Below are 24938 nucleotides of genomic sequence, written 5' to 3' on the forward strand. Positions count from 1 at the left end.
AGCTGATCATGGATAAATAGTGGATTAAAAAATTGAAAATGTTATCAGTTCCACGAGGGGGCTCGAAGAAATGACCAACCTTGAAGGAGCGAAGAAACTCGTGACTTGGTAGCCAAAGCTGGCATAGTAAGCATGCTCCATTATCCCCATCAGTTGGACTGTGTTATAGCCTAGATGAACAGACGCAGACATTTGTAACGTATTTGCATTCCCAACTGTGTTCAACTCACTGCAATTGTAATTAGCATGAAAATGAACTATGTTGACTTGCCCTCACGTTTGCATAACATAACACAGCCATTGGCCAGTGTCAGTTATCGATGAGTAACAGGACAACCAAGATGCATGAACTCGCTTGCCTTTAATGTGTATATCCTGGGTTTGATTCATGATCCACATACAAACTGTTATCCTGGTGGTATGCAGGCAGGGCATCGAATCAATGACTACAGGGCCTTCTGGTAGGATGTTAGGCCTGTTGTCTATTCTACTAGCATATGTTAAAGTTCTCATGTTACTCTTCAAAAGGTAGGCTACAGTTCATCATTATTAGGAATTGTTGTGGGTACAGTTGTGATATAATCTATCGTAATGTTTAGTTCCCCAAATACCTGGGATTGAAACAACAATGGATGACGTTTGAACAGAGAGATAACTTCAGCAAAGAGTGTACATTATGAAAGATTACTCAAATCGCCGACACAGCCAATTCCAGTCCTTTCGGTAACCAAGATGCTCAAAATTATGTTGCAATAATAATGGGATTCAGGAGAAAAAGGAAAACCTGAAGGATGCTGTTTTTTTTTTTTGTTTGTTTTTGTATACAAGATCGAGGCTCGTGAAAGAGCGAACATTAATCACACAGAAAGACAAACCGACACATAAAACATATAACATCGGGAGCGGTAGACAAGATGGGGAAAGAGGGGGAAGGACACAAACACAACATTTGAGAGCAGGGACCGAGAGACATGGAGACATCGAGAGATCTGAGAGAGGGCGAGGGCTTTGGGGGGGGGGGGGGGGGGGAATGGGAAGGGGTGGGGGGTGGCAGAGGTATAAAACATATGGACACTGCCAGGACTTCCAGGAAAGAAGTTGGAATTTCAAACAAGGTGGATCTGGGGTGAATTAGCGGGGGTAGAAAAGATCAAGGTTTTAGATGGGGGAAGATAAGAGATGGTGGTGAACAGCTGTTTTAAAGACCTGGAGGGAGGAGTGGGATTGAAGAGAGTGAGGGAGTTTGTTCCAGAGGCGGGAGAAAAGAGGAATGAAAGAGCGAAGGTGAGCAGAGAGCTGAGATTTCGACAGTTTAACCATCAGAGGGTTGCTGGCAGATCTTGTGCGACCTGTAGGAATATTTGGGGGACAGAGCACAGAGAGAGCTGGGGGTGCAAGGCCAGAGAGGAGTCGGTCGAAGACAGAAAGACCACCTACCTGCCTGCGGTGAGTGAGTGAAAGGCCCTCAGAGATAGCTTCATCGCGGGAGATTCCAATAATTCTGAAAGCTTTGGTTTCAACAGCGTGAAGCCGAGCTAGGTATGAGGCAGGAGCACCGGCCCATAGGGGAGAACAGTATTCCATTGAGCTGCGGATGAAAGCCTTGTATGTGGTGAGGAGCTCAGGTGTGCCGAGGAAGGACTTCGCACGACGGAGGATGCCCAGTCGGCGACTGGCTTTGGAGGCCAGCTTGGAAATGTGGTTTTCCCAAGAAAGATCATGGCAGATAGTGAGACCCAAAAGCTTGAGCGACAGAACTTCTTGGAGAGGATTGTTGAGAAAGTAGATGGGAGGGTTGTCCAGTCGATCTTTTTGGAGACACATAGTAAGAGTGTGAGATTTGTCAGGATTGAAAGACATGTTCCACTTGTTTGACCAGTCTGTGATTTTGTCCAAGTCTTCAGAGAGTGAGGAGGCTGCAGACTGCCGATCTGAGGGAAGAGGAATGGAGCGGCAGAGAGTGGAGTCATCAGCAAAGAGATAGAGAGGATTTTCAAGAGAGTCAGAGAGATCATTGATGAAGACCAGAAAAAGCACAGGGCCCAGAACACTGCCTCGGGGAACTCCAGCCTGAACAGGAAGAGGAGATAAAAGAAACCCATTCAGGGCCACACGTTGACGACGACTAGAGACGAAGTCCGCCAGCCATGCGTGGAGATTTCCATGGATACCAAAGGAGAAGAGTTTGGTGAGCAGAGCAGGGTGCCAGGCCGTATCGAAGGCACGTGATATGTCGAGGGAGACAGCTCTAATTTCCTGTTTGGCATTGAGGACCTCCATCCATTGTTGAGACAGCAGAAGCAGCATGTCCAGAGTAGAGTGACCTGGTCCGAAACCAAATTGATGATCAGAGATCAAGCCATTGGAGAAGAGGAAAGATTTCATATCCGAAGCAATGATGGATTCCATGACTTTGCTGATAATTGGGAGAAGGCCGATTGGTCTGTAGTTGCTAGGATCTGTTTTTGCACCTTTTTTGTGCAAAGCGGTGATGTTGGCTGATTTCCAAGCAGATGGCAGTTGACCTTGAGCAAAAGAGAGGGTGAAGAGAACAGAGAGAGGGTGAGATAGAGTGGCAGAGCAGGATTTTAGGACCCGTGGACTGATGCCGTCGGGTCCAGTTGCAGAATCAGAGTCGAGGGTTGACAGAAACTTTTCCACCTTGTCAGGAGGAAAGGACACGGAGTCCAGGAGCAGCTGGGTACGACTGGGTATGGTGGGTACAGAGAGGGATGGGTTTGGGACACAAGATTTAGAGGCAAACACAGAGTTGAGGCATTCAGCTTTTTCACGTGCGGAGTCAGCTGTGTAGCCGTTTGAGGTAAGGGAGGGGATGGAGGGGGAACAAACACCAGAAACGGATTTGACCAGATGCCACCAGGATTTGGAAGAGGGAGACAGATAAGAGAGTTCGGTCTTGAGAACGGAGAGATATTGTTTCCTGGCTCTCCTGAGGGTGGACACACACTTGTTTCGGGCTTTGTGAAAGGAAATGAGATTTCCTTCCGTTGGATTTGCTTTCCAGGAGACGAAGGCAAGTTGTTTCTGGGCAACAGCCTCACCACAAGATTCCGTGTACCATGGACGGGAGGAAGGGTATGACAACTGAAGACGAGATGGGATAAATCTGTGCATGAGAGAGAGCAATTTACTTTGGAAGAATTCCCAGGATGAGTTGATGTCAGAGGTAGTAGAGATGGGAGACCAGTCCAGATGATTGATGGCTGCTTGAAGACCGTGCCAGTTGGCCTGAGTGAAATGCCAGACTCGTCGACGCTGAGCAGGCTCCCTGAGAATGGTCAGAGAGATGTCCACTTTAACAAGGACATGATCAGATGATCCGATTGGAGCAGAAGAAGAGCAGCAGACATTTTCAGGGAAGTTAGTCAGAACCAAGTCCAGAAGAGAAGATGCTCCGTTGACTGAGATCTGGGTCGGGAAATTGACAGATTGTGTCAGTCCCAGTGAGTCGCAGAAGTCCTTTGCTGAGGAGCCATGGCTGGTGAGAGTGGTACCCACACCCAGCCAACTGGCATGATGACAGTTGAAATCACCACATATGAGGAAGAGAGAGTTGGGATGAGTAGATAGAAGTTGGTCCATATCATCAGACAGCGAGATGTAGATGGAGTCATCACTGTTTGGTGGACGGTACAACACACATATGAACAAGAGGTGGGAGCGAAGGGGAAGCCGTAGCCAGAGGTATTCCTGGGGGTGAGGTGGAGAGAGTGCAGTGCAGGGCGAGTGAGGAAGAGAGTTTTTGATAAAGATAGCAACCCCACCTCCAGGACGAGGCTCAGGTCTATCATACCGGAGGAGGGAGTAACCCGGGAGAGATACTAAAGAATCAGAGACATCATGAAGGAGGAAAGTTTCTGTTAAGCAGATCACGTCTGGTTTGACAGAAGCAACCTGTATGGAGAGATCAGTTAAGTTTGAACGAAGGCCCCGGATGTTTGAGGTCCATACCGTTAATGAAGAGGAAGGGGGAGCATCGGATGCAGAACAGGGGGGAGGAGGGGTAGGGTAAGATGTGGAAGAGGTAGGGAGAGCTGTTGAAGGTGTGTCAGAGATTTCAGAATAGCTCGGAGAAAGGGAAGGATGGGGCGGACAAAAGGTTCGATTGTGATTGGGTGAGGCACAATGAGGTGTTATTTGAGGAGGGGGAAGAGCGAGGCAGAAGGTTGAGGGAGATGGAGGTGAGAGTTGGAAGGGGGAAGAAGCGGGGAGGACGCTTTGAGTGGGGGGAGTGAGAGGGGGGAAATTGAGAAGAAATGAGGGTGGGGAGATTTGAAGGGGAGGAGCGAGGGGGGAGTTTGGGAGGGAAGGGACAAGGGGAGGGATTTGAAAGGGATGGGATATGGGGGAGATTTGGAGGGGAGGGGTGAGGGAGGAGTCTAGGAGGGGAGGGGCGAGGGGGAGTCTTGGAGGGGAGGGGTGAGGGGGTAGTTTAGGAGGGAGGGGGCAAGGGGGGAGATTTGAAAGGGATGGGTGATGGGGAGGATTAGGAGGGGAGGGGAAAGGGGGAAGATTTGAAAGGGATGGGTGATGGGGAAGATTTGGAGGGGAGGGGTGATGGGGAAGATTTGGAGGGGAGGGGTTATGGGGAAGATTTGGAGGGGAGGGGTGAGATTTGATTTTAGAAAGTGTACGATTAATGGGAAACGAACATTTATTGCAAAATGAGTTTCTTGTGACCTTCGAGTTAAAAATACATTTAAGGACGCTGGATGGAGGATGGAGTGCAGGAGAGTTTAGGGAATGTAGAAAAAAGGCACTATAAGAGATGGAATTTTTTTGGGGGTTGAATAGATTTAGTGAGCAAGTCGAAAGCAGCCTTTTAAAGAAGAAGAAGAAAAAGGTGTTATAATATATGACGGAATACATAACTTGAGGGGAAAGTGTAAACATTGAAGGTTAATAACAGTGAAAACTATCTGGGGAAATGGGGGAGAAACACGTGGTCGAAGAACGAACGAACGAATAAGAATGAAGAAACGAATGAGAACAGAGAAGGAAATGTTTTTTTTTTTTTTTTTTTGAGTTGAGATCTACACAAGGAAGTAGGCTATGGGGTGAAAAGACTGGGAAAACAGAGAACGAAAGTTATTGGATCACAAACGACGGACCGCTGAGAGAAAAACAAAGCCTCAAGGTTGTACACTGTACAAGGCCTCAAGACACGACACGAATTAACACGATTTTCAATACAGGTATGAAAGATTTGCACCGAAAATCTTCCTCGGGACACAATATACGTACACCCACCATAAAATAAATACAGTTATAACGAAAATACAAATGGGAACAATTACTTAACTTCGATTTCAAATCGCTCGCGACGCGGCAAAGGCCTTGCTCGCGACGCGGCAAACAGACGATTAATTTATGAAAGATAAACACCGAGAAATTTCCAAGGTGCACACTATAACTTCACACACCGAAAGATAAATACAGTTTCGACAAAATACAACAAAATACGACAATACTGTAATATTAATACTACATGCGTTCTGAGCCAAATTACAAATTCCTGCTCCATTTCATTTGGGGCACTGCAACAGTGGCAGAGCTGCGGAACCAACTCCATACAACCATTTTGTTTCCAGGGGTAAACTGTTTTTGATGCAGTATAACGTGCTGGTGCAAATATGGCCAAGATAAATGTGCAGATCAATAAGTTTGCCTCAGACAAAGAGCAAAACATCCACACACTTCAAATCTAGCAGGTATTCTCACGTATATGGTATGTTTCTGACACACATTTAAGATTAACAAAAGGACAAGACTTACCTCCTTCTTTTGTATGCAACACATGGCTGCAGGTCACATCATTTCCTGAGGGGGCACGGCTGTGCCGCTGACACAGTGCCCCATGGGTTAGGGCAGGAATTTGTGATTTGTTCAGGGTGCAAGCGATAGCTCGCCTACTCTTCGCCAAGGACACCGTGGGATCGTTAACATCCGCCAACTAATGATGGCACGCCCGGTTTAACGTTAATCCGAAGGACAGCATACACAATGATGCTTCGCTCTGCCTGTGAGACACCAGGATGACAGTTTGTAGCTGAGACGGGGGATTCGACCCCAGGCTAGACGGCTCAGAGGCGAGTGTGCATACCACTAGGCCATAGTGCAAGTCCCTAAGACTCACCTAATTTTTTGATCCTGGGCAGGACATTCACCGTGAAATGTTCAAACGAGGCAATCTTGCCCTCATGTGAAGAAATTCCAACGTGTGCTTCATAAATACGGAGGCTGTGTGGGATTGGAGGGTGAGGGTGGGTGAACTAGTGAAAATAAAAACGGGGAAAGAGAGGTGGATAGTTAAGTAGACTGAATGAAATCACAGTAAAGTTCTCAACTTATAAATCTTTTAAAGACTATTCTACAATACTTTTAATCAAAGTCTCAGACAGGTTTACACTGCCATCAGCATTTACCATGTAAATAGAGGAAAGAGCAAACAAACAAAACAAGTGCCCTGCAAGACATGTGGATAGTTCATGGTGTAGTTATTACAAATACATGTTCCAGGACAGACTTAGGTGAATAGTAATACATTACAACTTCAACATAATACGAATAAAATCAACAGTACTGTAATGCAATATAATTTATTGCTATATTATAGTGGGAGAGGTTGCGCATGCTGCCACCACCATGCTCCTCGGTAGTGATGGTGTTAGATGGGTGATGAGCTGCGCTCGAATGCCACCAGACGTAGGGCTTTGCTTTCAGGCCAAATAATTAAGTTTTAGTCTCATCAGACCACAGAATCTTTAGCCTCATGCTCTCCTGTCTTTCACGTGCCTTTTTGCAAACTTCAGGCATGCTGTCATGTACCGTTTTCTCAGGAGTGGCTTCCGTCTGGCCACTCTCCCATAAAGCCGAGATTTGTGAACTGCTGCAGACTGTTGTCCTTCCAGTAGGTTCTCCCATCTCAGCCAAGGAACTCTGTATTTCTGTCAGAGTGGTCATTGGGTTCTTGGTCACCTCCCTGACCAAGGTTCTTCTTGCGCGGTTGCTTAGTTTGGTCGGACGGCAAGCTCGAGGAAGAGTCTGGGTAGTTCCATATCTCCATTTCCTGATGATGGTGCTCACTGTGCTCTTGGGAACTTTCAACACTAGAAATTGTTTTATACCCTTCCCCAGATCTTTGCCTCTTCACAATTCTATCTCGGAATTCTATGGACAGTTCCTTGGACTTCAGGGTAGAGTATCTGCTCTGACAGGCACTTTCAACTGGGACCTTATATAGAAAGGTGTGCTTCTTTCTCAATCATATTTAATCAACTGAATTTGGCCACAGGGCCAAAAACTCCAATCAAATTGTAGAGACATCTCAAGGATGATCAAAGGAAATTTGATGCACCTGAGCTCAATTTAAAAAGGGGTCGACGACTTATTGACTCAAGAAGTTTGAGATTTTCATTTTTAATTACTTTCTAAAAATTTCTAAATGAAAAATTCCACTTTGACATTATGGTGTATTTTGTGTAGACTGTAGATCGGTGACAAAAATATCTCGATTTAATCCATCTTAAATTCAGGCTGCAATACAACAAAATGTGAAAAAGTCAAGGGGTGTGAATATTTCCTGAAGGCACTGTAACTCCGTCTAACAATCTCTTGAGAACCTAATCAAAGTGAAATTTAATTTGAGTCGCCCCACTGTGGAAATTTGGGGCAAAATATTCCCCGAAAATACAAAATGTTAGTCATCACATACCGTCACATACATTGCTGGCCGGGCAGCATGGGGTGTGCGACTTTGAAGAAACTATTTTTATGGTGAAAAATCGTCAAACTACAGATGAAATTACCCAAACAATTCTTTTAACCCAGGTGTTTTCATATCAATGTACATACAGTACATGTCCACACACATGGACATTGTCCTCAATACTAATTTCATTTTAAATGCCACGTCCCATGGATCCGGTTTTCAGGTTTTTCCCACATGCTGTTTATAATTATTCTGTTATTCATCGTGTTTATCTCACTTTGATGGCAAAATACACCATCCAGAGGTGTCGTGGACTCTTTTAGATGCGGAGACTTGAGGAAAATTTTATTTTTCACAATACATGTGCACAAATAAATGTTTATTTTTCAATTGATATCACAAAACGGAATATATTTGTTGAAATGGAATATATAGATATATTTTTGGAAATGGAAAAGACACTCGTTTTGAAAGAGGAAATGACTGGCTCTATAAATGCCAAAATACGTTCTACTCCACCCATGAAAAGTGATATTGCATCCGATTCTTCCGGACATCATTCTGCCACACCTTGAAGGGTTCCGGTGGATCCCAATGGACCCAATCGTATTCTACAGATGTTGGTTCTTGGACAACGTATCGGGCCCATGGAGATATACGGAAGAGCAATCCACCATCCGGAACTTGCACCACAACCTGCAAAACGAGCAAGCCAAAGGCAATTTCATACCTGAGGTGCACTGGAAAGACAATTTAAGAGCAAAGGGTTTTGGATGTTAGGGAATGGGGTGGGAAGGGGGGGGGTATACAAGTAAGATGAAAGACAAGATAAGATAGCAGGGAAAGATAATAAGGAAAGGCCAACATGATCAGAGATTCAGAGTGAAAAAAAGGAATGGAATAAAAAGAGTAGATTGGCATAAAGGAAGAGGCGAGGCAAAATAAGTAAAAGAACAAAATAAAAGGCAAAGAAGAACAAAACATGCCTTGAGCTTTGAGAGATGAGAAATTGGTGATGACCCATCAGAAAGGGGAGGCAGATGTAGTTCCCATTTCCCAAAATCACATTTCTGATATGGGTGTGAGGTATATGACCATCCATCTATGCAGGAGTTGGGTGGGGTGCAAGATTGATTAATGTCACAGAGAAGAATTTAGAATGTTAAAAGTATCTCCCTAAAAAAAAACAAAATATATATATACAAATAAATAAATAAATAATATATATGTAAATAAATAAATTTTATATATATATATATATATATATATATATATATATATATATATAAATAAATAAATATAATTAATTACATATATATTTATATATATATATATATATATATATATATATATATATATATATATATATATATTGCTACGGAATCGGGCGACAGCACTCCTTACCGAGGGGGTTTAATCCCCTCGTCGTGCTAAGCTGGCAGTCTCCATTCCTGGTACCTGTAACGCTTTTCTGCGGGGTGGAACTGATCAGGGTTATTGGTCTTGGGTTTATCCCGAATACCTTTATCAGTCCTTCCGCAGAACAGGGAGACAAGTACCGCTCGAACCACGGACAAGATGGTATTTTGCCGAGCGGTTTAGCAATCCGCGGTTCGAGCCGTTATCAAAGGACTAAACCCGATTACAAGCGGTTCTGCCGAAATCGCGCCATAGGGACTCAATTGGGAAAAGACAGACGATCTGATGAGAATGAAAACCAAGAATAAGGAGGAACAGGTATTTATTAACTAACTATACACAACCAAAGAAACCAAAAGAGAAACGAAAGCAATATACAGAAGAACAAGAAGACACAGCGCAAATCCTTAGAACAAGCTTATATTATACCCAGAGACAAGAAGAACAGAACAAACTCACGTACACAAAAGGGGAATTGAAGGCAGGAATCGCGGGAAGGATAAGAAGAGCAGTCGGTCCACAGAACGGGCAGCAGGGAGGTCCGGGGATCGCGGCACGACGTCGAGGTCCGCGTGCACGCACTTGTTCTTTGTTCACAACGAAACCCCGGTCGTCAGCCTCCTTGCGCGTCTCTCAGTGCTCTTTTCTCATCGGCTTCCGAAGCTCATCTCCTGGTCGTGCCTTCTCCTTGCTCGTCTGCGCGTCTCTGCCTCATGCGTCCTCTCGTGGGGGCCTTGCGCACAGGGTTTTATATCCACCCCCGTGGAACCTTCACGAACCTGCTAGATCTTCCTGTCCACACCCTCTCAAGCCATGCCCACCGATTCCTGGTTGGTCGGTAGGGGGCTCCCTGGCTCCACCTTTGATGACGAGGTGGGGCCACGCCCTTCTTCTCCGAGATGACCTCGTGGGCAATGGAGTTTTGCAGACGCTGAAAACAACCCAAAGCAGTAGCGGCGAACGCCGCCGTACTGGCGCTTTTAGGAGGCCATGGGGATATTGCGAGGGATCCTATCTTATTTGATGCAACGGAGAGTCAACTATTGGAAACACAGAATAATGATACAACTATAGAGAGGTCCTACGATTCACTACGTGTTGTACATGGACTAACTAAGGTGCACTTATTTCAATTAACAGCCAATTAAGGGGAAATGTACACAGGGGTTTATTTAAAAGGGAATTTACTACTAAATTTACATGTGAAGGTTCTAAAAACCACAACAATATATATATATATATATATATATATATATATATATATATATATATATATATATATATATATATACATACAACTCAACATCAAAAGAAACTTATCAAATCCACACAAAAATGAAAAATATTTGAACACAGGTAAAGTTCAACTATCTTTACTAAGCACATGTCAATAAACAAGAGGTTGCCTCAATCACAAAAAAGCAAAAAGCATGAACATCACAATGAGTGGTGCAACAAAAGTCACAGCACTGCAACACAAAGGCACGCATCTGAATACAGTCAAAAGAAAATGACACAGGAATGGACACAACCCTCCTAACAGTCAAGGACAGAATGACAGCAGTCCTCAATATCGTGTGTGTCCTCCCTGAGGAGTGATGCAGGCTGTACCACCTCCGAAGCATTCTCTGTACCAGGCGTCTGATGCGGTCCTGGGGAAGTCTGTCCCACTCCTCCTGCAAGCCTTGAAAGAGCATTTGCCGATTGACAGCCGTTGATCTCCTCGATGCAAGAGGTCGACCAAGCTCATCCCATAAATCCTCAATGTGACTGAGGTCAGGGGAATAAGGCATCCAACGCATCCCTTCAACACCCTGTTCCTGGAGGAAGTAGGTGGCCGGGCAGCATGGGGCCGAGCGTTGTCCTGCTGGAAAACTGCGATGTCAGGATGAGCCTGGAGAAATGGCAGCAGATGAGGTCTCAAAACTTCATTGACATAACGCTGACTAGTGAGATTGCCTTCAATGACGACCAGAGGTGCCCTGAAACGGTGTACCTCCGAGCCCCGAGAGGAGTCACGGCAGAAAAATGTGTCATTCTGTATGTCAAAGATCAATGGAGAAGCCACCCCAATTGTTACTCACAAACAAATATTGTATTAAGATCACACAAGAATAACAGTACAACAATAATATGAATCAAAAGTACAATCAATATCCTATGATGGTACCATCAGTTTTGTAATATATAACTCATTGTGCTCCAAGTGAGTGAAACAAGAACATCCCCAATGTCTCTTATTCCCGGCTTCAAGACAAAGTTGTTTCGCTCCAGCGATCGCCAGAACGATGTCCAATCGAGACCAGAATCCCGTTCGGATGGCAAGAACAGTCCCGCTGCCAAAGCGGGGCAAAGGCGCCCTCAAGGCGACTGGGAAATCCAAAGGCGCCCTCCAGGCGACGGAGAGATCACCCCCTCGGGTATGGACGTTCCACAGCTCACAGTCGGCGACACGCAGACTTTCCACTCAAAAGCCACGTCACACACACACACCCCAGATCGACGTCTGAAGGCGGTGAAAATGTTCGAAGTGAGATGAAACCTTGAGCGAAGCGCAAGTCCTGCGCTAGTCAAAATGGCCGACGGCCCGGTCTCGTGGCGCAACGATGATTCTCTCCTGAATCGATCGCAAAACCTGACACGCAGGTTAATCTGTCACAGCGATAACTACTCTGTCGCAGGAATCCCTTTCCTGGGAAACCCAAAAGTTCTCGTGACTCTTGCTCGCTCCAGACCGCAAGTAGCTTGGCTCCTTCTTGTCCGACTCACTTGCTCCGCCTTCTTTTTCCTCTTTTCTTCCTCCTCGTCGTCCGGTTCCCGATCCGGTTTCCTGTTTCTTTTAACTAACTTTTTTACCTTTTGAAAACAGTTCATGAACAATAAACCTTTTGAAAACAATAATAGTACATGGAATCAGAAATATTTACAGTGGATGCAAACCACCACAACAGAAGTGATGAATCCGTAACATATATATATATATATATATATATATATATATATATATATATATATATATATATATATATATATATATTATATATATATATATATATATATATATATATATATATATATATTGTCATGTGATTCTCCTCAGTGAAGACCGGGAAATCACGGATGGAAATTGGAGCGTTAATGAAGGCGACGATCAAATGCGGACTTCACTATATATGTGTGGGTGGAAGGGAGAGGAAGAAGCGGGAGCTTTTACCTGTCGGTCCCCGAGCGGTCTTCAACCCTGCAAATCAATTCACATGAAAACGGCATTTATGTACAAAAATAAACAAGGCTTTATTGCCACGGATGCCGATAATACAAAATAAAACACGCCGGTTAAATAACTACGATTCCTATTCGGAGCGCTCCCACACCGGACGTATGAAACGCACAAGGGAATATAAAAGGAAGGAAAGTAAATGTGTAAATTATCGTGCACTCAGCTCGATTGGCGCCTTGGCAGCGATCGTCCAGTCCGAGCGTGCACTCCGGTGTTGGCAGGGAGAAGGCCTCAATCCGCCTCGTTCGCGCGCTGCTAGGCCTCACCGGCGGCTCGCCTACCCTGGCGTCGTCACGCTCCAGCGGCAAGCAGTGCTCACCCATGCGTCGTTCCTGCCTGGCAAAACTGCTGCTCTCCGTCTGTAAAACTCGGCAAGTCTCCCGGTGACGTCTCTGATCGCTGCCTGGAGCCCGCTGTCCCGGTATCGTTTTCTCTCGAGGTCCGGAACGAGGGACACAAGCAGAGGGCAGAGGACAGCGTCAGGTAGGTAGCAAGAGGAGGAGGGAAGAGCGTCGCACGAGGAAGAGAAGAGAAGACCAGGGCAAGCAGAAGCAGAGAGAGAAAATGTCGGTCTCCGAGTCCTTTTAACGTCAGCTCTCCTTCTCTCCCAATCAGTGCCTCGCTTCTCGACCTCTCGAATGGTCTTATCCCGTCAATCCTTTACCATTGGACGAGCTCTTCGCGCTCTCATTCTCATGTCATCGGTCGGTGGCCAACCAGTATGCTGCTTCCTGCTCCCTTCCTTCCACCAATCAGCGGGTTGCTTCTTGCTCCTGCCTTCCGGTTGGTCAACTCCCGCCCGATGGGGTCCTTCTGGCCGTGGCTCTCGGCCTGCCTGCACGATGTGTGCTTTGTGGTGATGTAACTGGTGGTATCCCATCGGCAGTGCTCCAAACTGGCTTCCGGTGAGTTTTATTATTAGGGGGGAATTAATTAGTGTGTGCGCTAATGGGGATGGATTCCTAGCTAGTGACTATGTGCGTTGCCATACGGGACACAGGGATGATCACAGAGGGAACGACGTACAAGGGAATTTTACCCTAATGCCCTAATCTAGTTAACAAGCCCCGCCCCCTTGTGACGGGGATGAATAAACACTTAATCCGAACAAACCGCCTAAACAGACATATTACATGTGGGGTTAGCTATCACGACAACCGGAGCATGATACCTACACAGATCTACCTGAATCTATATATCCTCCTACCCCAAAACTCATAATATATGCCCTGCATTTCCAGCAACTTTTAACCTACCATTTATTTTTACATCATATGCAGGTTTCCTATAAACAGTGTTAAACCATTCATTATGCTCATGATGTTCAGAGCCTATAAAACACATAAATCATTGATAGCTATTCGCTCTTAATTACCCTCGCCAGAGGAGAGGGTATTGCATTTGAATCTGTTTGTTACTTGGCAAAAAAAACAAAAAAACATTTTTGCAAGTATGTTGATCGTGCGTGCGTGTGTGCCCGCCCACTTATACTTGCCTACAGGTCACAATTTTAAACCGATCTTCACGAAACTTCACCAAATGGTAGAGTTTGTGGTCCGACAAAATCCTATATATTTTTGAGGTCAAAATGTCAAAAGGTCAACATAGGCCGAAGGTCAACCACTTTTTTTCAAATTTCTAAAATCCTCAATTTTAATCCGATCGACTTGAAATTTGAATAGGATTTACATATCAGGTTACTGAATTCAACCACCAACTACTTTTGAGATCAGCATAGGCCAAAAGGTCAACATAGGCCAAAGGTCAACAACAATTTCAAATTTCTAAAATCCTCAATTTTCATCCGATTGACTTGAAATTTGAAGAGGATTAACATATCGGCTAACTTAATTCAACCACCAACTATTTGAGGTCAACATTGGTCACAAGGCCAACATAGGCCAAAGGCCCACCACTTTTTTCACATTTCTAAAATCCTCAATTTTCATCCGATTGACTTGAAATTTGAATAGGATTTTCAAATCAAACTGAATTCAACCACCAACTATTTTTGAGATCAGCATAGGCCAAGAGGTCAACATAGGCCAAAGGTCAACAACAATTTCAAATTTCTAAAATCCTCAATTTTCATCCAATTGACTTAGAATTGGAATGCGATTTTCAGATCCGCCAACTGAATTCAACCACCAACTATTTTTGAGGTCAAAAGGATGCTCTACTGAGTGCCATTCTACTTTGCTCTGTTTTGCCAAGTGTCGCTCTGAGTGATTTTTCATTTGTCTGTCTGTCTGCACAGAATAAGTATGCTGTTCTCTGCAACCGTTGGTCTGATTGACAGGAAATTTTCACCACAGGTGCATTTCCTCCTCTATAATATTTTAATGATAATTATGAAGTCATACATCATGTAGTACGAACGCCATCTTGGAAAAACCAAAAAACTTTGCACCTCAATATCTCCGAAAGCGCTGCACAGAAAAAAATTGAGCCATTGTTCATTGTAAAGAACTCTCCATAGGGAATAACATATGTTGACAAGAAAGAGCAATCAGATTGCAGACCCACGCCAGGACGTATTTTCAGTGGTTTTTAAGGCTTTTGTTAAAACAAATATGGCGGCCGAACCACGTGACCAATGACGTATCGTTATTTTTTTTTCCTCCACCAATTTATCCCTAGCCTAGATGACGCTCACAAATTTAATCTTGATTGGATGAAGTTTTGTACTTGTCGAATTATGACGTCATAATGGAGGCACCTATGACATCATTAACATATCTTATTCCCCATGGAGAGTTCTTTACAATGAGCTCAGTCTCAATTTTTTTCAATGCAGCACTTTCAGAGATAGAAGTGCAAGTTTTTCGGTTTTTCCAAGATGGCGGCCATACTATGTGACATATGACGTCATATTTATAATTTAAAAATTCTACAGGTGGAGTTGCATCTATGGTGAAAATTTCCTGTCAATCGGACCAACGGTTGCAGAGAAAATCATATTTATTCTGTGCGGACAAACAAACAAACAACAAGCGGACTCAAATGCAATACCCTCTCCTCTGGCGAGGGTAATGATGGTCATTGGTGCCTCCATTATGACGTCATAATTCGACATGTACAAAACTTCATCCGATCAAGATGAAATTTGAGCGTTATCTAGGGATAAATTGGTGTTGAAAAAAAATAATGACGTCATCGGTCACCATATTTGTTTTAACATAAGCCTTAAAAACCACTAAAAGATATTTTTCTCCGAAACGGCTAAACAGATCGAGACAGAACATTACATGCATGATCACATACCCATGACGAACAAAACGTTCCTTGACCATGACGTCATTTCGGCCTATGTTGACCTTGACCATGACGTCATAGGTCACATGGTTTGGCGGCTATGATTTTTTGAAGAATAAAACTTTAAAAAGCCACTCCACCAGACCAGCTGAACAGATCGAACGGAAACTTCACACATATGTTCCCCATGCCTTGTGTATACCATGCTGCCTTTGAATAATTCATACATCACATGGTTTGGTGGCCATATTGCATTGAATGAAAATCTTTTTAAAATGATCTCTTGAACTGCTTCATTGATCGTTGTGAAACTTCAAAGTAATGTAGTAATCCCAAAGTGGAACACGTGTTTAAAATTTCAATTTGATTTGTCTTCCGGTCTGGCCGGCAGAAGTTATTGTTTGAAGAAGAAGAAACTCTACCATATTATCTTCAATATAGAGTTTCCAATATATCTATCTATTACGTACTGTTTGAAGTCAGTGGCATCCTATCTATTAATTATGTACGTCTATTAATTATGTACTATCAGAATGTACCTTTTGACACTTTGGACTGCTGAGACCCATTGGACCTTTGAAGAACCATTAAGACCCCTCAAGACCCTTAAGACCACCAAGACCCCAACATACAATGAAGATCATTAAAAGAGCCATCGGACCCTGATGACCCAAAAGACTCCGAGGATGCAAACGACCCTGAACACAGCCTCATAAAAATAATTCTTAAAATACAATACTGAATCCCGTTTTATAAAGAGGACGTCACGCGTGTGATGAAAGTGTGGTTGTACAAAATAATAAAAGAATGTACAAAAACACACCAAAAAATACACCTCACAAACACATCCTGGCGAGGGTATGCAATCTCCAATTGCTCTTTGTTCTAATTTGTTCTTTTTCTGTTTTTACTCATTTTCATTTCCACCTTTTATTTATACCAAGACCCTTTTTGGTGGTAATACCTCGAAGAATGCTGATGCCATTGAAACAACAATTGGCTAAAATTTAACAAGTACATCATGACCTAAGACTGAATATCTCATGCCATTGAGATGACTCAAAGCCAAGATACAGATGGCATCCATAGTCCCCAACATGCTTGGAAAGCTTTTCCAGCACTAAACGGCAACGGATAATGCCGTAATCACTCCTGTATAAGCTGCACTTCTCCACCACCACCAGAAATATCTGATCAAAATTTGGGATGCACATTGTCCATGAGAACTAAAGCGAAAGCGAAAACTCCAGATTTATTTATAGCACCAATGCTATTATCAACATCATTCACATATATCCCTAAACCGAAATGATAAACAAAAAAAATTCAATATGGGGTGCCAAAGGCTACAATTAAATTATCTTGCACCTCTAACTTCTACCACCACCAATAAACCCTCTCCTCCCCAACTCCCCTTCCATATAGCATAATCTACACCACATGGTCCACTTACTGAAATCTCCTGTGAGATATAATGCAGCAGCACCAGGAGCCCATTCACAGCATTTCAAGCCCCCTTGAGGATGACTGTTGATGCCGAAGCGAGTATAACCCTTTGCAAACTCTGCCAACCCTCCTTCATTCTTCTCCATCTCCTCCAGACGCTCTCGGAATGTAGAGTACCTGCAAAGAGGTGACATTTCCCCACAAGCTTCATTTTGCCAGACTCTTTCCCCAGTCCTGGCCAAACTCATCTTACTATAATTCACCAAATGTCCATCCGTCCGTTCGAATGTACCGCAAAAATGGCTGAACCGATCGCAACGATATTTTGGGTGGGTATTCCTGGGACCTCTTGGAGTAAAATAGGCTCTATTGTTTTTCTTTTTTTTTCCCCAATTTTCCAAGTTTTCCAATTTTCCAGTTTTTCCAAACACTATGGAATAATATTTACCGATATGAACAGTGATGTGGCTTTTGTTGAAATTCTACGTACCAGGAGAGAGTAGATCGACTTCTGACGAACTCTTCTGATATAAACGTGTGGCTCCGAAGAAACATGGCAGCGTGTGCAAAGCGACTGAGAAACAGGTGTAGCGGCCGCTTCCGTTTTGCAGAATTCAATCTTTTTTAAAAATGGGCGCCATGTACTGTTTACATTTTGATGATTTGCGTGTGATATGATTCAACGGATGTTTATATGAATCGTTTAAAATAAAAAAAGCCTTCAATTTCTGATATTTTGCCTCTTCATTTGGGCTTCCCAATTGAAGCCCCGGGTACCGTTGCTAGTCATCCTAATCAGCTGATGACTGAAATTATCTGTTTGGGAGTGGCTTCTGACAGCTGCAAGTGATTTTACCACACTCCTGTAGTTGATTTTAGGCTGAATTTCCTCAATTTCCGACAACTAACTGATTTAGTTAGTTGTCGGACAACTAACTGAAGTCTGACAACTAACTGAAGAGATTGTGTTGATGTTACTGATTTTCCAATTCCTCCTTTTCTTTTGATGGTTTATTACTTCTGCCACAACAGCTGGACAGAAGTTATGTTTTCACCCCTGATCGTCTGTTATTTTGTCTGTGTTTGTCTGTGAGCAGGATATCACTAAAAGTTAAGGACGGATGCAGATGAAACTTGGTGGACAGGTTGGTGGTGTGACGAGTACCAATGGATTAAATTTCGGTGGAGACCCGGATACGAGAATTTTTAAAGCAATTCTTCACAATTGAGAGATCGGGCCAAATAGGACTTATATAGTACAATATGTTAGAGTTGCAAAACTTGGTGGATGAGTTGCATAGTTGACAAGAACAAGTCAATTAGATTTTGGTTCAGGTGCGGATGCAGATCCGGCCTATCAGTGGGATACAAAATGTAAAATGTTCAGCCTGGTGGAGGTACAGTCACGTGAAAAAGTAAGTACACCCCATGTAAAGTTTTGACTTTTTCAACATATTTCAACATACAGCTATTTGATCTTCATTTCAACAATATTGATAGATAAAGGTAATATAACAAATATCATGAAACATTTACATTTTGTAGTCCATTGTATAATTTAAATAAACATAAATGCAAATTTCGTATGTGGAAAAAGTAAGTACACCCCTACATTTATCACTACTTCAAATACCTAAAATTAGAATCAGGTGCACCAGCTCAGGTGCAAATGATTAGAACATCGTCAGAGAGGATCTTGGAGGAACCTGTCTTATTTAAACCTGACATTTAGTTTGGTTTGCTCTTTGTTGTTGGTGTGCGGCGTCACCACGCCTAGATCAAAAACACTCTCTGAGGCCTTCAGAAAGAAGGTTATAGATGCCTACGAGTCTGGGAAGGGATTTTAAAAAATCTCCAAACAATTTGAAATCAATCATTCGACTGTCCGGAAGATCATCTACAAGTGGAGAAGATTCCAAACAACTGCCAACTTGTTCAGGCCAGGCCGCCCCAGCAAGTTCAGTCCGAGAGCAGACCGCAAGTTGCTGAAAGAAGTCTCCAAGAACCCCAGAATGTCATCACGGGACCTACAGGTAGCTCTTGCCACTGTTGATGTCAAAGTGCACGAGTCTACCATTAGAAAGAGGCTGCACAAATTTGATCTACATGGGAGGTGTGCCAGGAGGAAACCGTTGCTGTCCAGAAAGAACATCAGGGCAAGACTAAGGTTTGCCAATGAACACCTAGGCAAAGACCAGCACTTCTGGAACAATGTGCTCTGGACAGATGAGTCAAAGGTAGAGCTATTTGGCCACAGTACCAGAGGACATGTTTGGCGAAAACCAAAGACAGCATTTGACCACAAGAACCTGATACCAACTGTAAAGCATGGTGGTGGAAATATTATGGTTTGGGGCAGCTTTGCTGCATCAGGGCCTGGGCAGCTCACCATCATAGAATCCACTATGAATTCTGCATTGTACCAGAGGATGCTTGAGGATAATGTGAGGTCATCTGTCGGAAAGTTGAAGCTCAACCGAAGGTGGACCTTGCAACATGACAATGACCCTAAACATACCAGTAAATCCACCAAGGAATGGCTGAAAAGAAAGAAATGGAGGGTTCTGGAATGGCCAAGTCAAAGCCCGGATCTAAATCCCATCGAGAAGTTATGGGGGGATTTGAAACGAGCTGTGCATGCAAGAAACCCCTCAAACGTCGCACAGCTGAAAGAATTCTGCATGGAGGAGTGGGCAAAAATTTCTGCCAGTGGATGTCAGAGACTGGTAGACAGTTATAAGAAACGCCTACTTGAGGTTGTTTCTGCCAAAGGGGGCAATACCACCTATTAGAGCTTTTTATTAGAGAGCAGAGGGGGCAAAGGGGGCAATACCACCTATTATTAGAGCCTTACTTTTTCCACATGCGGAATTTGCATTTATGTTTATTTAAGTTATACAATGGACTACAAAATGTAAACGTTTCATATTTGTTATGATATCACCTTTATCGATCAATATTGTTGAAATGAAGATCAAATAGCTATATGTTGAAATATGTTGAAAAAGTCAAAACTTTACATGGGGTGTACTTACTTTTTCATGTGACTGTATGTGCTCTACAGAGTACCATTCTTGTATTCGAGCGTGCTTATGTTTTCTGAGCTAGCTGAATGGGTGGTTAAATGCATTACTGATGGCCAAGGTCCTTGCTTACTAGATTTCTAGCCAGCCTCGACTCAGTCAGCTTTCGGGTGAGGTCGGCTTTTATGCCACGAGAGTAGTGTAATAATGTTGCTTCTGGGACACCTCCGTTTAACATGGGAAATCCCTATCTAATGTCATTTACCCCCTTGTCTTTTTCAAAAATCATAAACACCTCTATTTCTCCCACCCTCATCTTTATGAACCTTTTGTCTGTAGTACCTATCCTTAATGTTGTTCATTAGACCACTCAAACACTACAAATATTTGTTTTCTCTTATAGACCTATCATCCTTCTTCTACATATCATCTGGCAGATTAATCTTTGACCCATTCACTTCCATATTAATTCTTTCCCTCCCTCATTGCCCCTAAACACCTATATTTCTCTCACCCTGTTCTTTACGAACCTTCTAACCTTTTGACATGTTATCCTTATTCATTAGACCACTTAAACACCTGTGATCCTTCTGACCTCATGGACCTTTTAACCTTTTACTCTTAATATCATCTGGTGAATATAACCCACTCAAACAACGACCCTACAAATATTTGTTTATGCGTGGGAAATAATTTAATTCTCTTGCCACTCTCTTCACCATCTAATATATTAACAAAAAATATGTTTGAGTTTGGTTCTTTATTAAGATATTTTAACTGAGCTAAGATAAAATGGTAAACCTCCCTCAATGTTCTTGTTTGAGCGCCTCCAGTGCCACATACCATTTTTTGGTAAGCCCCGCCCACTTTTTGGTAAACCACGCCCATTTTTACTAAGCCCCGCCCACTTTTTGTTAAGCCACGCCCACTTTTTACTAAGCCCCGCCCACTTTTGCTAAGTCCCACCCACTTTATAAACTCTTCAGCATTGTATCATTTCCAGGTAATACATAACATCATTTTCAGGGAATTTCCATCACATCATTTCCAGTTAAGACACGCCCAGGGAATTTCCACAGGAAATGACACACACCCAGCCCTTCTTATAAAAGGCACCGACCACACAGGCTTTTTCAAACACGCTTTCTGCTTCACTTGAGAATGGACTCCTATGCCGAAATGGAATGGGATAACTTTGCTATTCCTTGGAGTCCTACTACCTGTGTAGCGCTCAACCTTCAGATTGATGAACTGGACTCGAACCTCTTGTCGATGGAGGAAATTGTATCTGAGCTACGAAATGAAAATTCTACTTTTAACACAACTTGGGATAAAGTTATTTTTTTGTTTGAAGATCTTTTGAACAACCAAGACCCACAGAACGAGTTCTACCTTGATGACCCAGCCAAAGAGTTATACCTTGGAGATCCACAAAATCCTGAAAAAGAGTTCTACCATGATGATACTTATTGTGAGTTATCAAAACAAAACCCACTGAACGAGTTCTACCTTGATGACCCAGCCAAAGAGTTATACCTTGGAGACTCACTGAATTTGGGAAAAACAAATTATGAGGTCTGCCTAGATGGTTCTAACTGTGGAGCCTACCTTGGAGACTCACTAAATTTGGGAAAAACAAATTATGAGGTCTGCCTAGATGGTTCTAACTGTGGAGCCTACCTTGGAGACTCACTAAATTTGGGAAAAACAAATTATGAGGTTTGCCTAGATGGTTCTAACTGTGGAGCCTACCTTGGAGACTCACTGAATTTGGGAAAAACAAATTATGAGGTCTGCCTAGATGGTTCTAACTGTGGAGCCTACCTTGGAGACTCACTAAATTTGGGAAAAACAAATTATGAGGTCTGCCTAGATGGTTCTAACTGTGGAGCCTACCTTGGAGACTCACTAAATTTGGGAAAAACAAATTATGAGGTTTGCCTAGATGGTTCTAACTGTGGAGCCTACCTTGGAGACTCACTAAATTTGGGAAAAACTAATTATGAGGTCTGCCTAGATGGTTCTAACTGTGGAGCCTACCTTGGAGACTCACTAAATTTGGGAAAAACAAATTATGAGGTCTGCCTAGATGGTTCTAACTGTGGAGCCTACCTTGGAGACTCACTAAATTTGGGAAAAACAAATTATGAGGTCTGCCTAGATGGTTCTAACTGTGGAGCCTACCTTGGAGACTCACTAAATTTGGGAAAAACAAATTATGAGGTTTGCCTAGATGGTTCTAACTGTGGAGCCTACCTTGGAGACTCACTAAATTTGGGAAAAACTAATTATGAGGTCTGCCTAGATGGTTCTAACTGTGGAGCCTACCTTGGAGACTCACTAAATTTCATAAAATTAGGAAAAGAGTTTTACCTTGGAGACTTTGAAAACTGGTTTCGTTTTGGAGACTCGGAATGGGGGTTTTGTTTTGATGACTCGGAATGTGATACCTATCTTGGAGGCTCAACAGGAATGTGGTTATACCTTGGGAACTTGGAAAGTTGGTTTTATTTTGGAGACTCTACCTGTGGGGTTCCTCTTGGAGACTCTTTGGATTCTAAAGCAATGAACAATGTTCTTTATTTAATGACGCTTGATTTAAGCAATATCAAGAAAGTTCGAGGAAGAAAATGCTGGAAAATTCTTTCTTCCCATTTCTACTTCTTCAAACTTAAAAGCCTTGAAAGACAGAATTGGAGGAAGAGGAAAAAAAAAAAAAGAAATACGTATTTAAAAAAGAAGAAAAGAAAGATTATGTTAGGGTTTGGGTGGGATTTTGAATGTGAGGGTTAGGGATGGGGTTGGGTTAGGGTTGGGATTTTGAATGTGAGGGTTAGGGTTGGGGTTGGGTTAGGGATGGGGTTGGGTTAGGGATGGGGTTGGGTTAGGGATGGGTTGGGTTAGGGTTGGGATTTTGAATGTGAGGGTTAGGGTTGGGGTTGGGTTAGGGATGGGATTGGGTTAGGGTTGGGATTTTGAATGTGAGGGTTAGGGATGGGTTGGGTTAGGGATGGGGTTGGGTTAGGGATGGGGTTGGGTTAGGGTTGGGGTTGGGTTAGGGATGGGGTTGGGTTAGGGATGGGGTTGGGTTAGGGATGGGGTTGGGTTAGGGATGGGGTTGGGTTAGGGATGGGGTTGGGTTAGGGATGGGTTGGGTTAGGGATGGGTTTGGGTTAGGGATGGGGTTGGGTTAGGGCTTGGGTTGGGTTAGGGTTTGTATATTATTATGACTCACTCGCACATACACACACACACAAAAGTTAAGCCCCAACTAAAAAGTTGTGGGATTCTGTGTTTGGGGTTCACAGATTTAAAAACGTATCCCCATTATACACACACAAAAGTTAAGCCCCAACTAAAAAGTTGTGGGATTCTGTGTTTGGGGTTCACAGATTTAAAAACGTATCCCCATTATACACACACAAAAGTTAAGCCCCAACTAAAAAGTTGTGGGATTCTGTGTTTGGGGTTCACAGATTTAAAAACGTATCCCCATTATACACACACAAAAGTTAAGCCCCAACTAAAAAGTTGTGGGATTCTGTGTTTGGGGTTCACAGATTTAAAAACGTATCCCCATTACATTTTATTTATTTATTTATTATTTTCAAGGGTATTATCTGCTTACTTGTGTTTTTTGTAATTCTTGTGAGTAAAATGAACCCAAGATTTCTTCTCCATTTAAATCATATAATTTGTAGGTCCAAGGGACTGTATCCATTACATCAATGATTTTAAATAATTCACGAGTCCATTTTTGTGTATAACCTTTCTCAAAATGACTTTTCCATTTGTATATTCTTACAATATCACCAACTTTAAACTTGGGCTTTCTCAAATTAATCTCCTTTTCATATTCTAATTTTGTAAATGTTTCTGATGGTTTTGATTGTGTTGATGAATGAACTGTATTATTGTAATTATCTACAATATCCTGAATTAAATACACCCATTTTTGAGAACCGAGTTGTGTGAATTTTTTATATAATTTCTCTTTTAAAGTACGATTAAAACGCTCAATAACAACTGCCTTTCCTTCATTAAAGGTGCTGTATAATTTAATACCCTTCCCCTTAAGAAATTTCATGAATATTTTGTTATAGAACTCTGTTCCCTCATCAGTCCATAACTTCTTTGGTTTCCTTTTATCCCGATCAAATATTAGCTTAAAGGCTAACATTAAAGTATCACCCCTTTTATTTTTTAAAGGGACAACCCAGGCAAATCTACTCCTCAAATCAATAACGGTTAAAGCATACCTGTATCCCCTGTCATTATTCAATTCAATTAAATCAGCGGACCATATGTGGTCAGTGTATTTAGAATAAACCTTCCTTCTTTTAAACTTTGTGATTATAGGTTTGTGTAATTCTTCAGCCAAAAGCTCCTCAGTCTTGATGGCATCATTAGAGCCTAATAGTTTTTTGAGGAATAACCAAGACCAAGTTTCAATTTAGCATTTATCAAATTTCTCACAATAAACCTATCAACTTTCTCTCTCAACGTTGGATTTTGTATCAAAGACAAATTATACAACATTTCGCTGTCGGCTTTATGTTTTTCAGTCAACGTAGTGGTTTTCCCATAAGCAATATCATGCTTCATACACACTTCGTCAACCCTATTTGTAGGTTTAGACCAAGGTTTAGGATTGTCAGCCTCATCTAATCTTTTATCCAAGTTTGTTCCTGGACCACAGAAAGAATACCCTGGAAGGTGTAATTCCCCTGGAATTCCAGTTGTTGTAAATTTACTTCCTGACAGAAACTTTTGTATGTCTCCT

The 24938-nt window shown here is 42.7% G+C and overlaps 2 protein-coding genes across 2 annotated transcripts in view; both read right to left on the bottom strand.

The window, feature by feature from the left end:
* Nucleotides 1–17313, bottom strand: part of LOC144893109 (1,4-alpha-glucan-branching enzyme-like) — a 31701-nt gene extending 14388 nt beyond the window's left edge. The window contains exons 1-5 of the mRNA XM_078782772.1: nucleotides 17140–17313; nucleotides 8719–8834; nucleotides 8303–8428; nucleotides 6158–6293; nucleotides 80–170 (exon numbers count right to left, since the gene is read on the bottom strand). Coding sequence (XP_078638898.1) covers nucleotides 80–170; nucleotides 6158–6293; nucleotides 8303–8428; nucleotides 8719–8834; nucleotides 17140–17278 — 608 coding nt within the window. The 5' untranslated portion in view covers nucleotides 17279–17313. The remainder of the gene's footprint in view (nucleotides 1–79; nucleotides 171–6157; nucleotides 6294–8302; nucleotides 8429–8718; nucleotides 8835–17139) is intronic.
* The window catches only part of LOC144890870 (uncharacterized), a 946020-nt gene that overhangs the window by 304795 nt on the left and 616287 nt on the right, over nucleotides 1–24938 (bottom strand). The window lies entirely within an intron of this gene.

The sequence above is a fragment of the Myxine glutinosa genome, chromosome 1 (genome assembly GCF_964187855.1).
Source record: "Myxine glutinosa chromosome 1, kmMyxGlut1.1, whole genome shotgun sequence".
Taxonomy (NCBI): Eukaryota; Metazoa; Chordata; class Myxini; order Myxiniformes; family Myxinidae; genus Myxine; species Myxine glutinosa.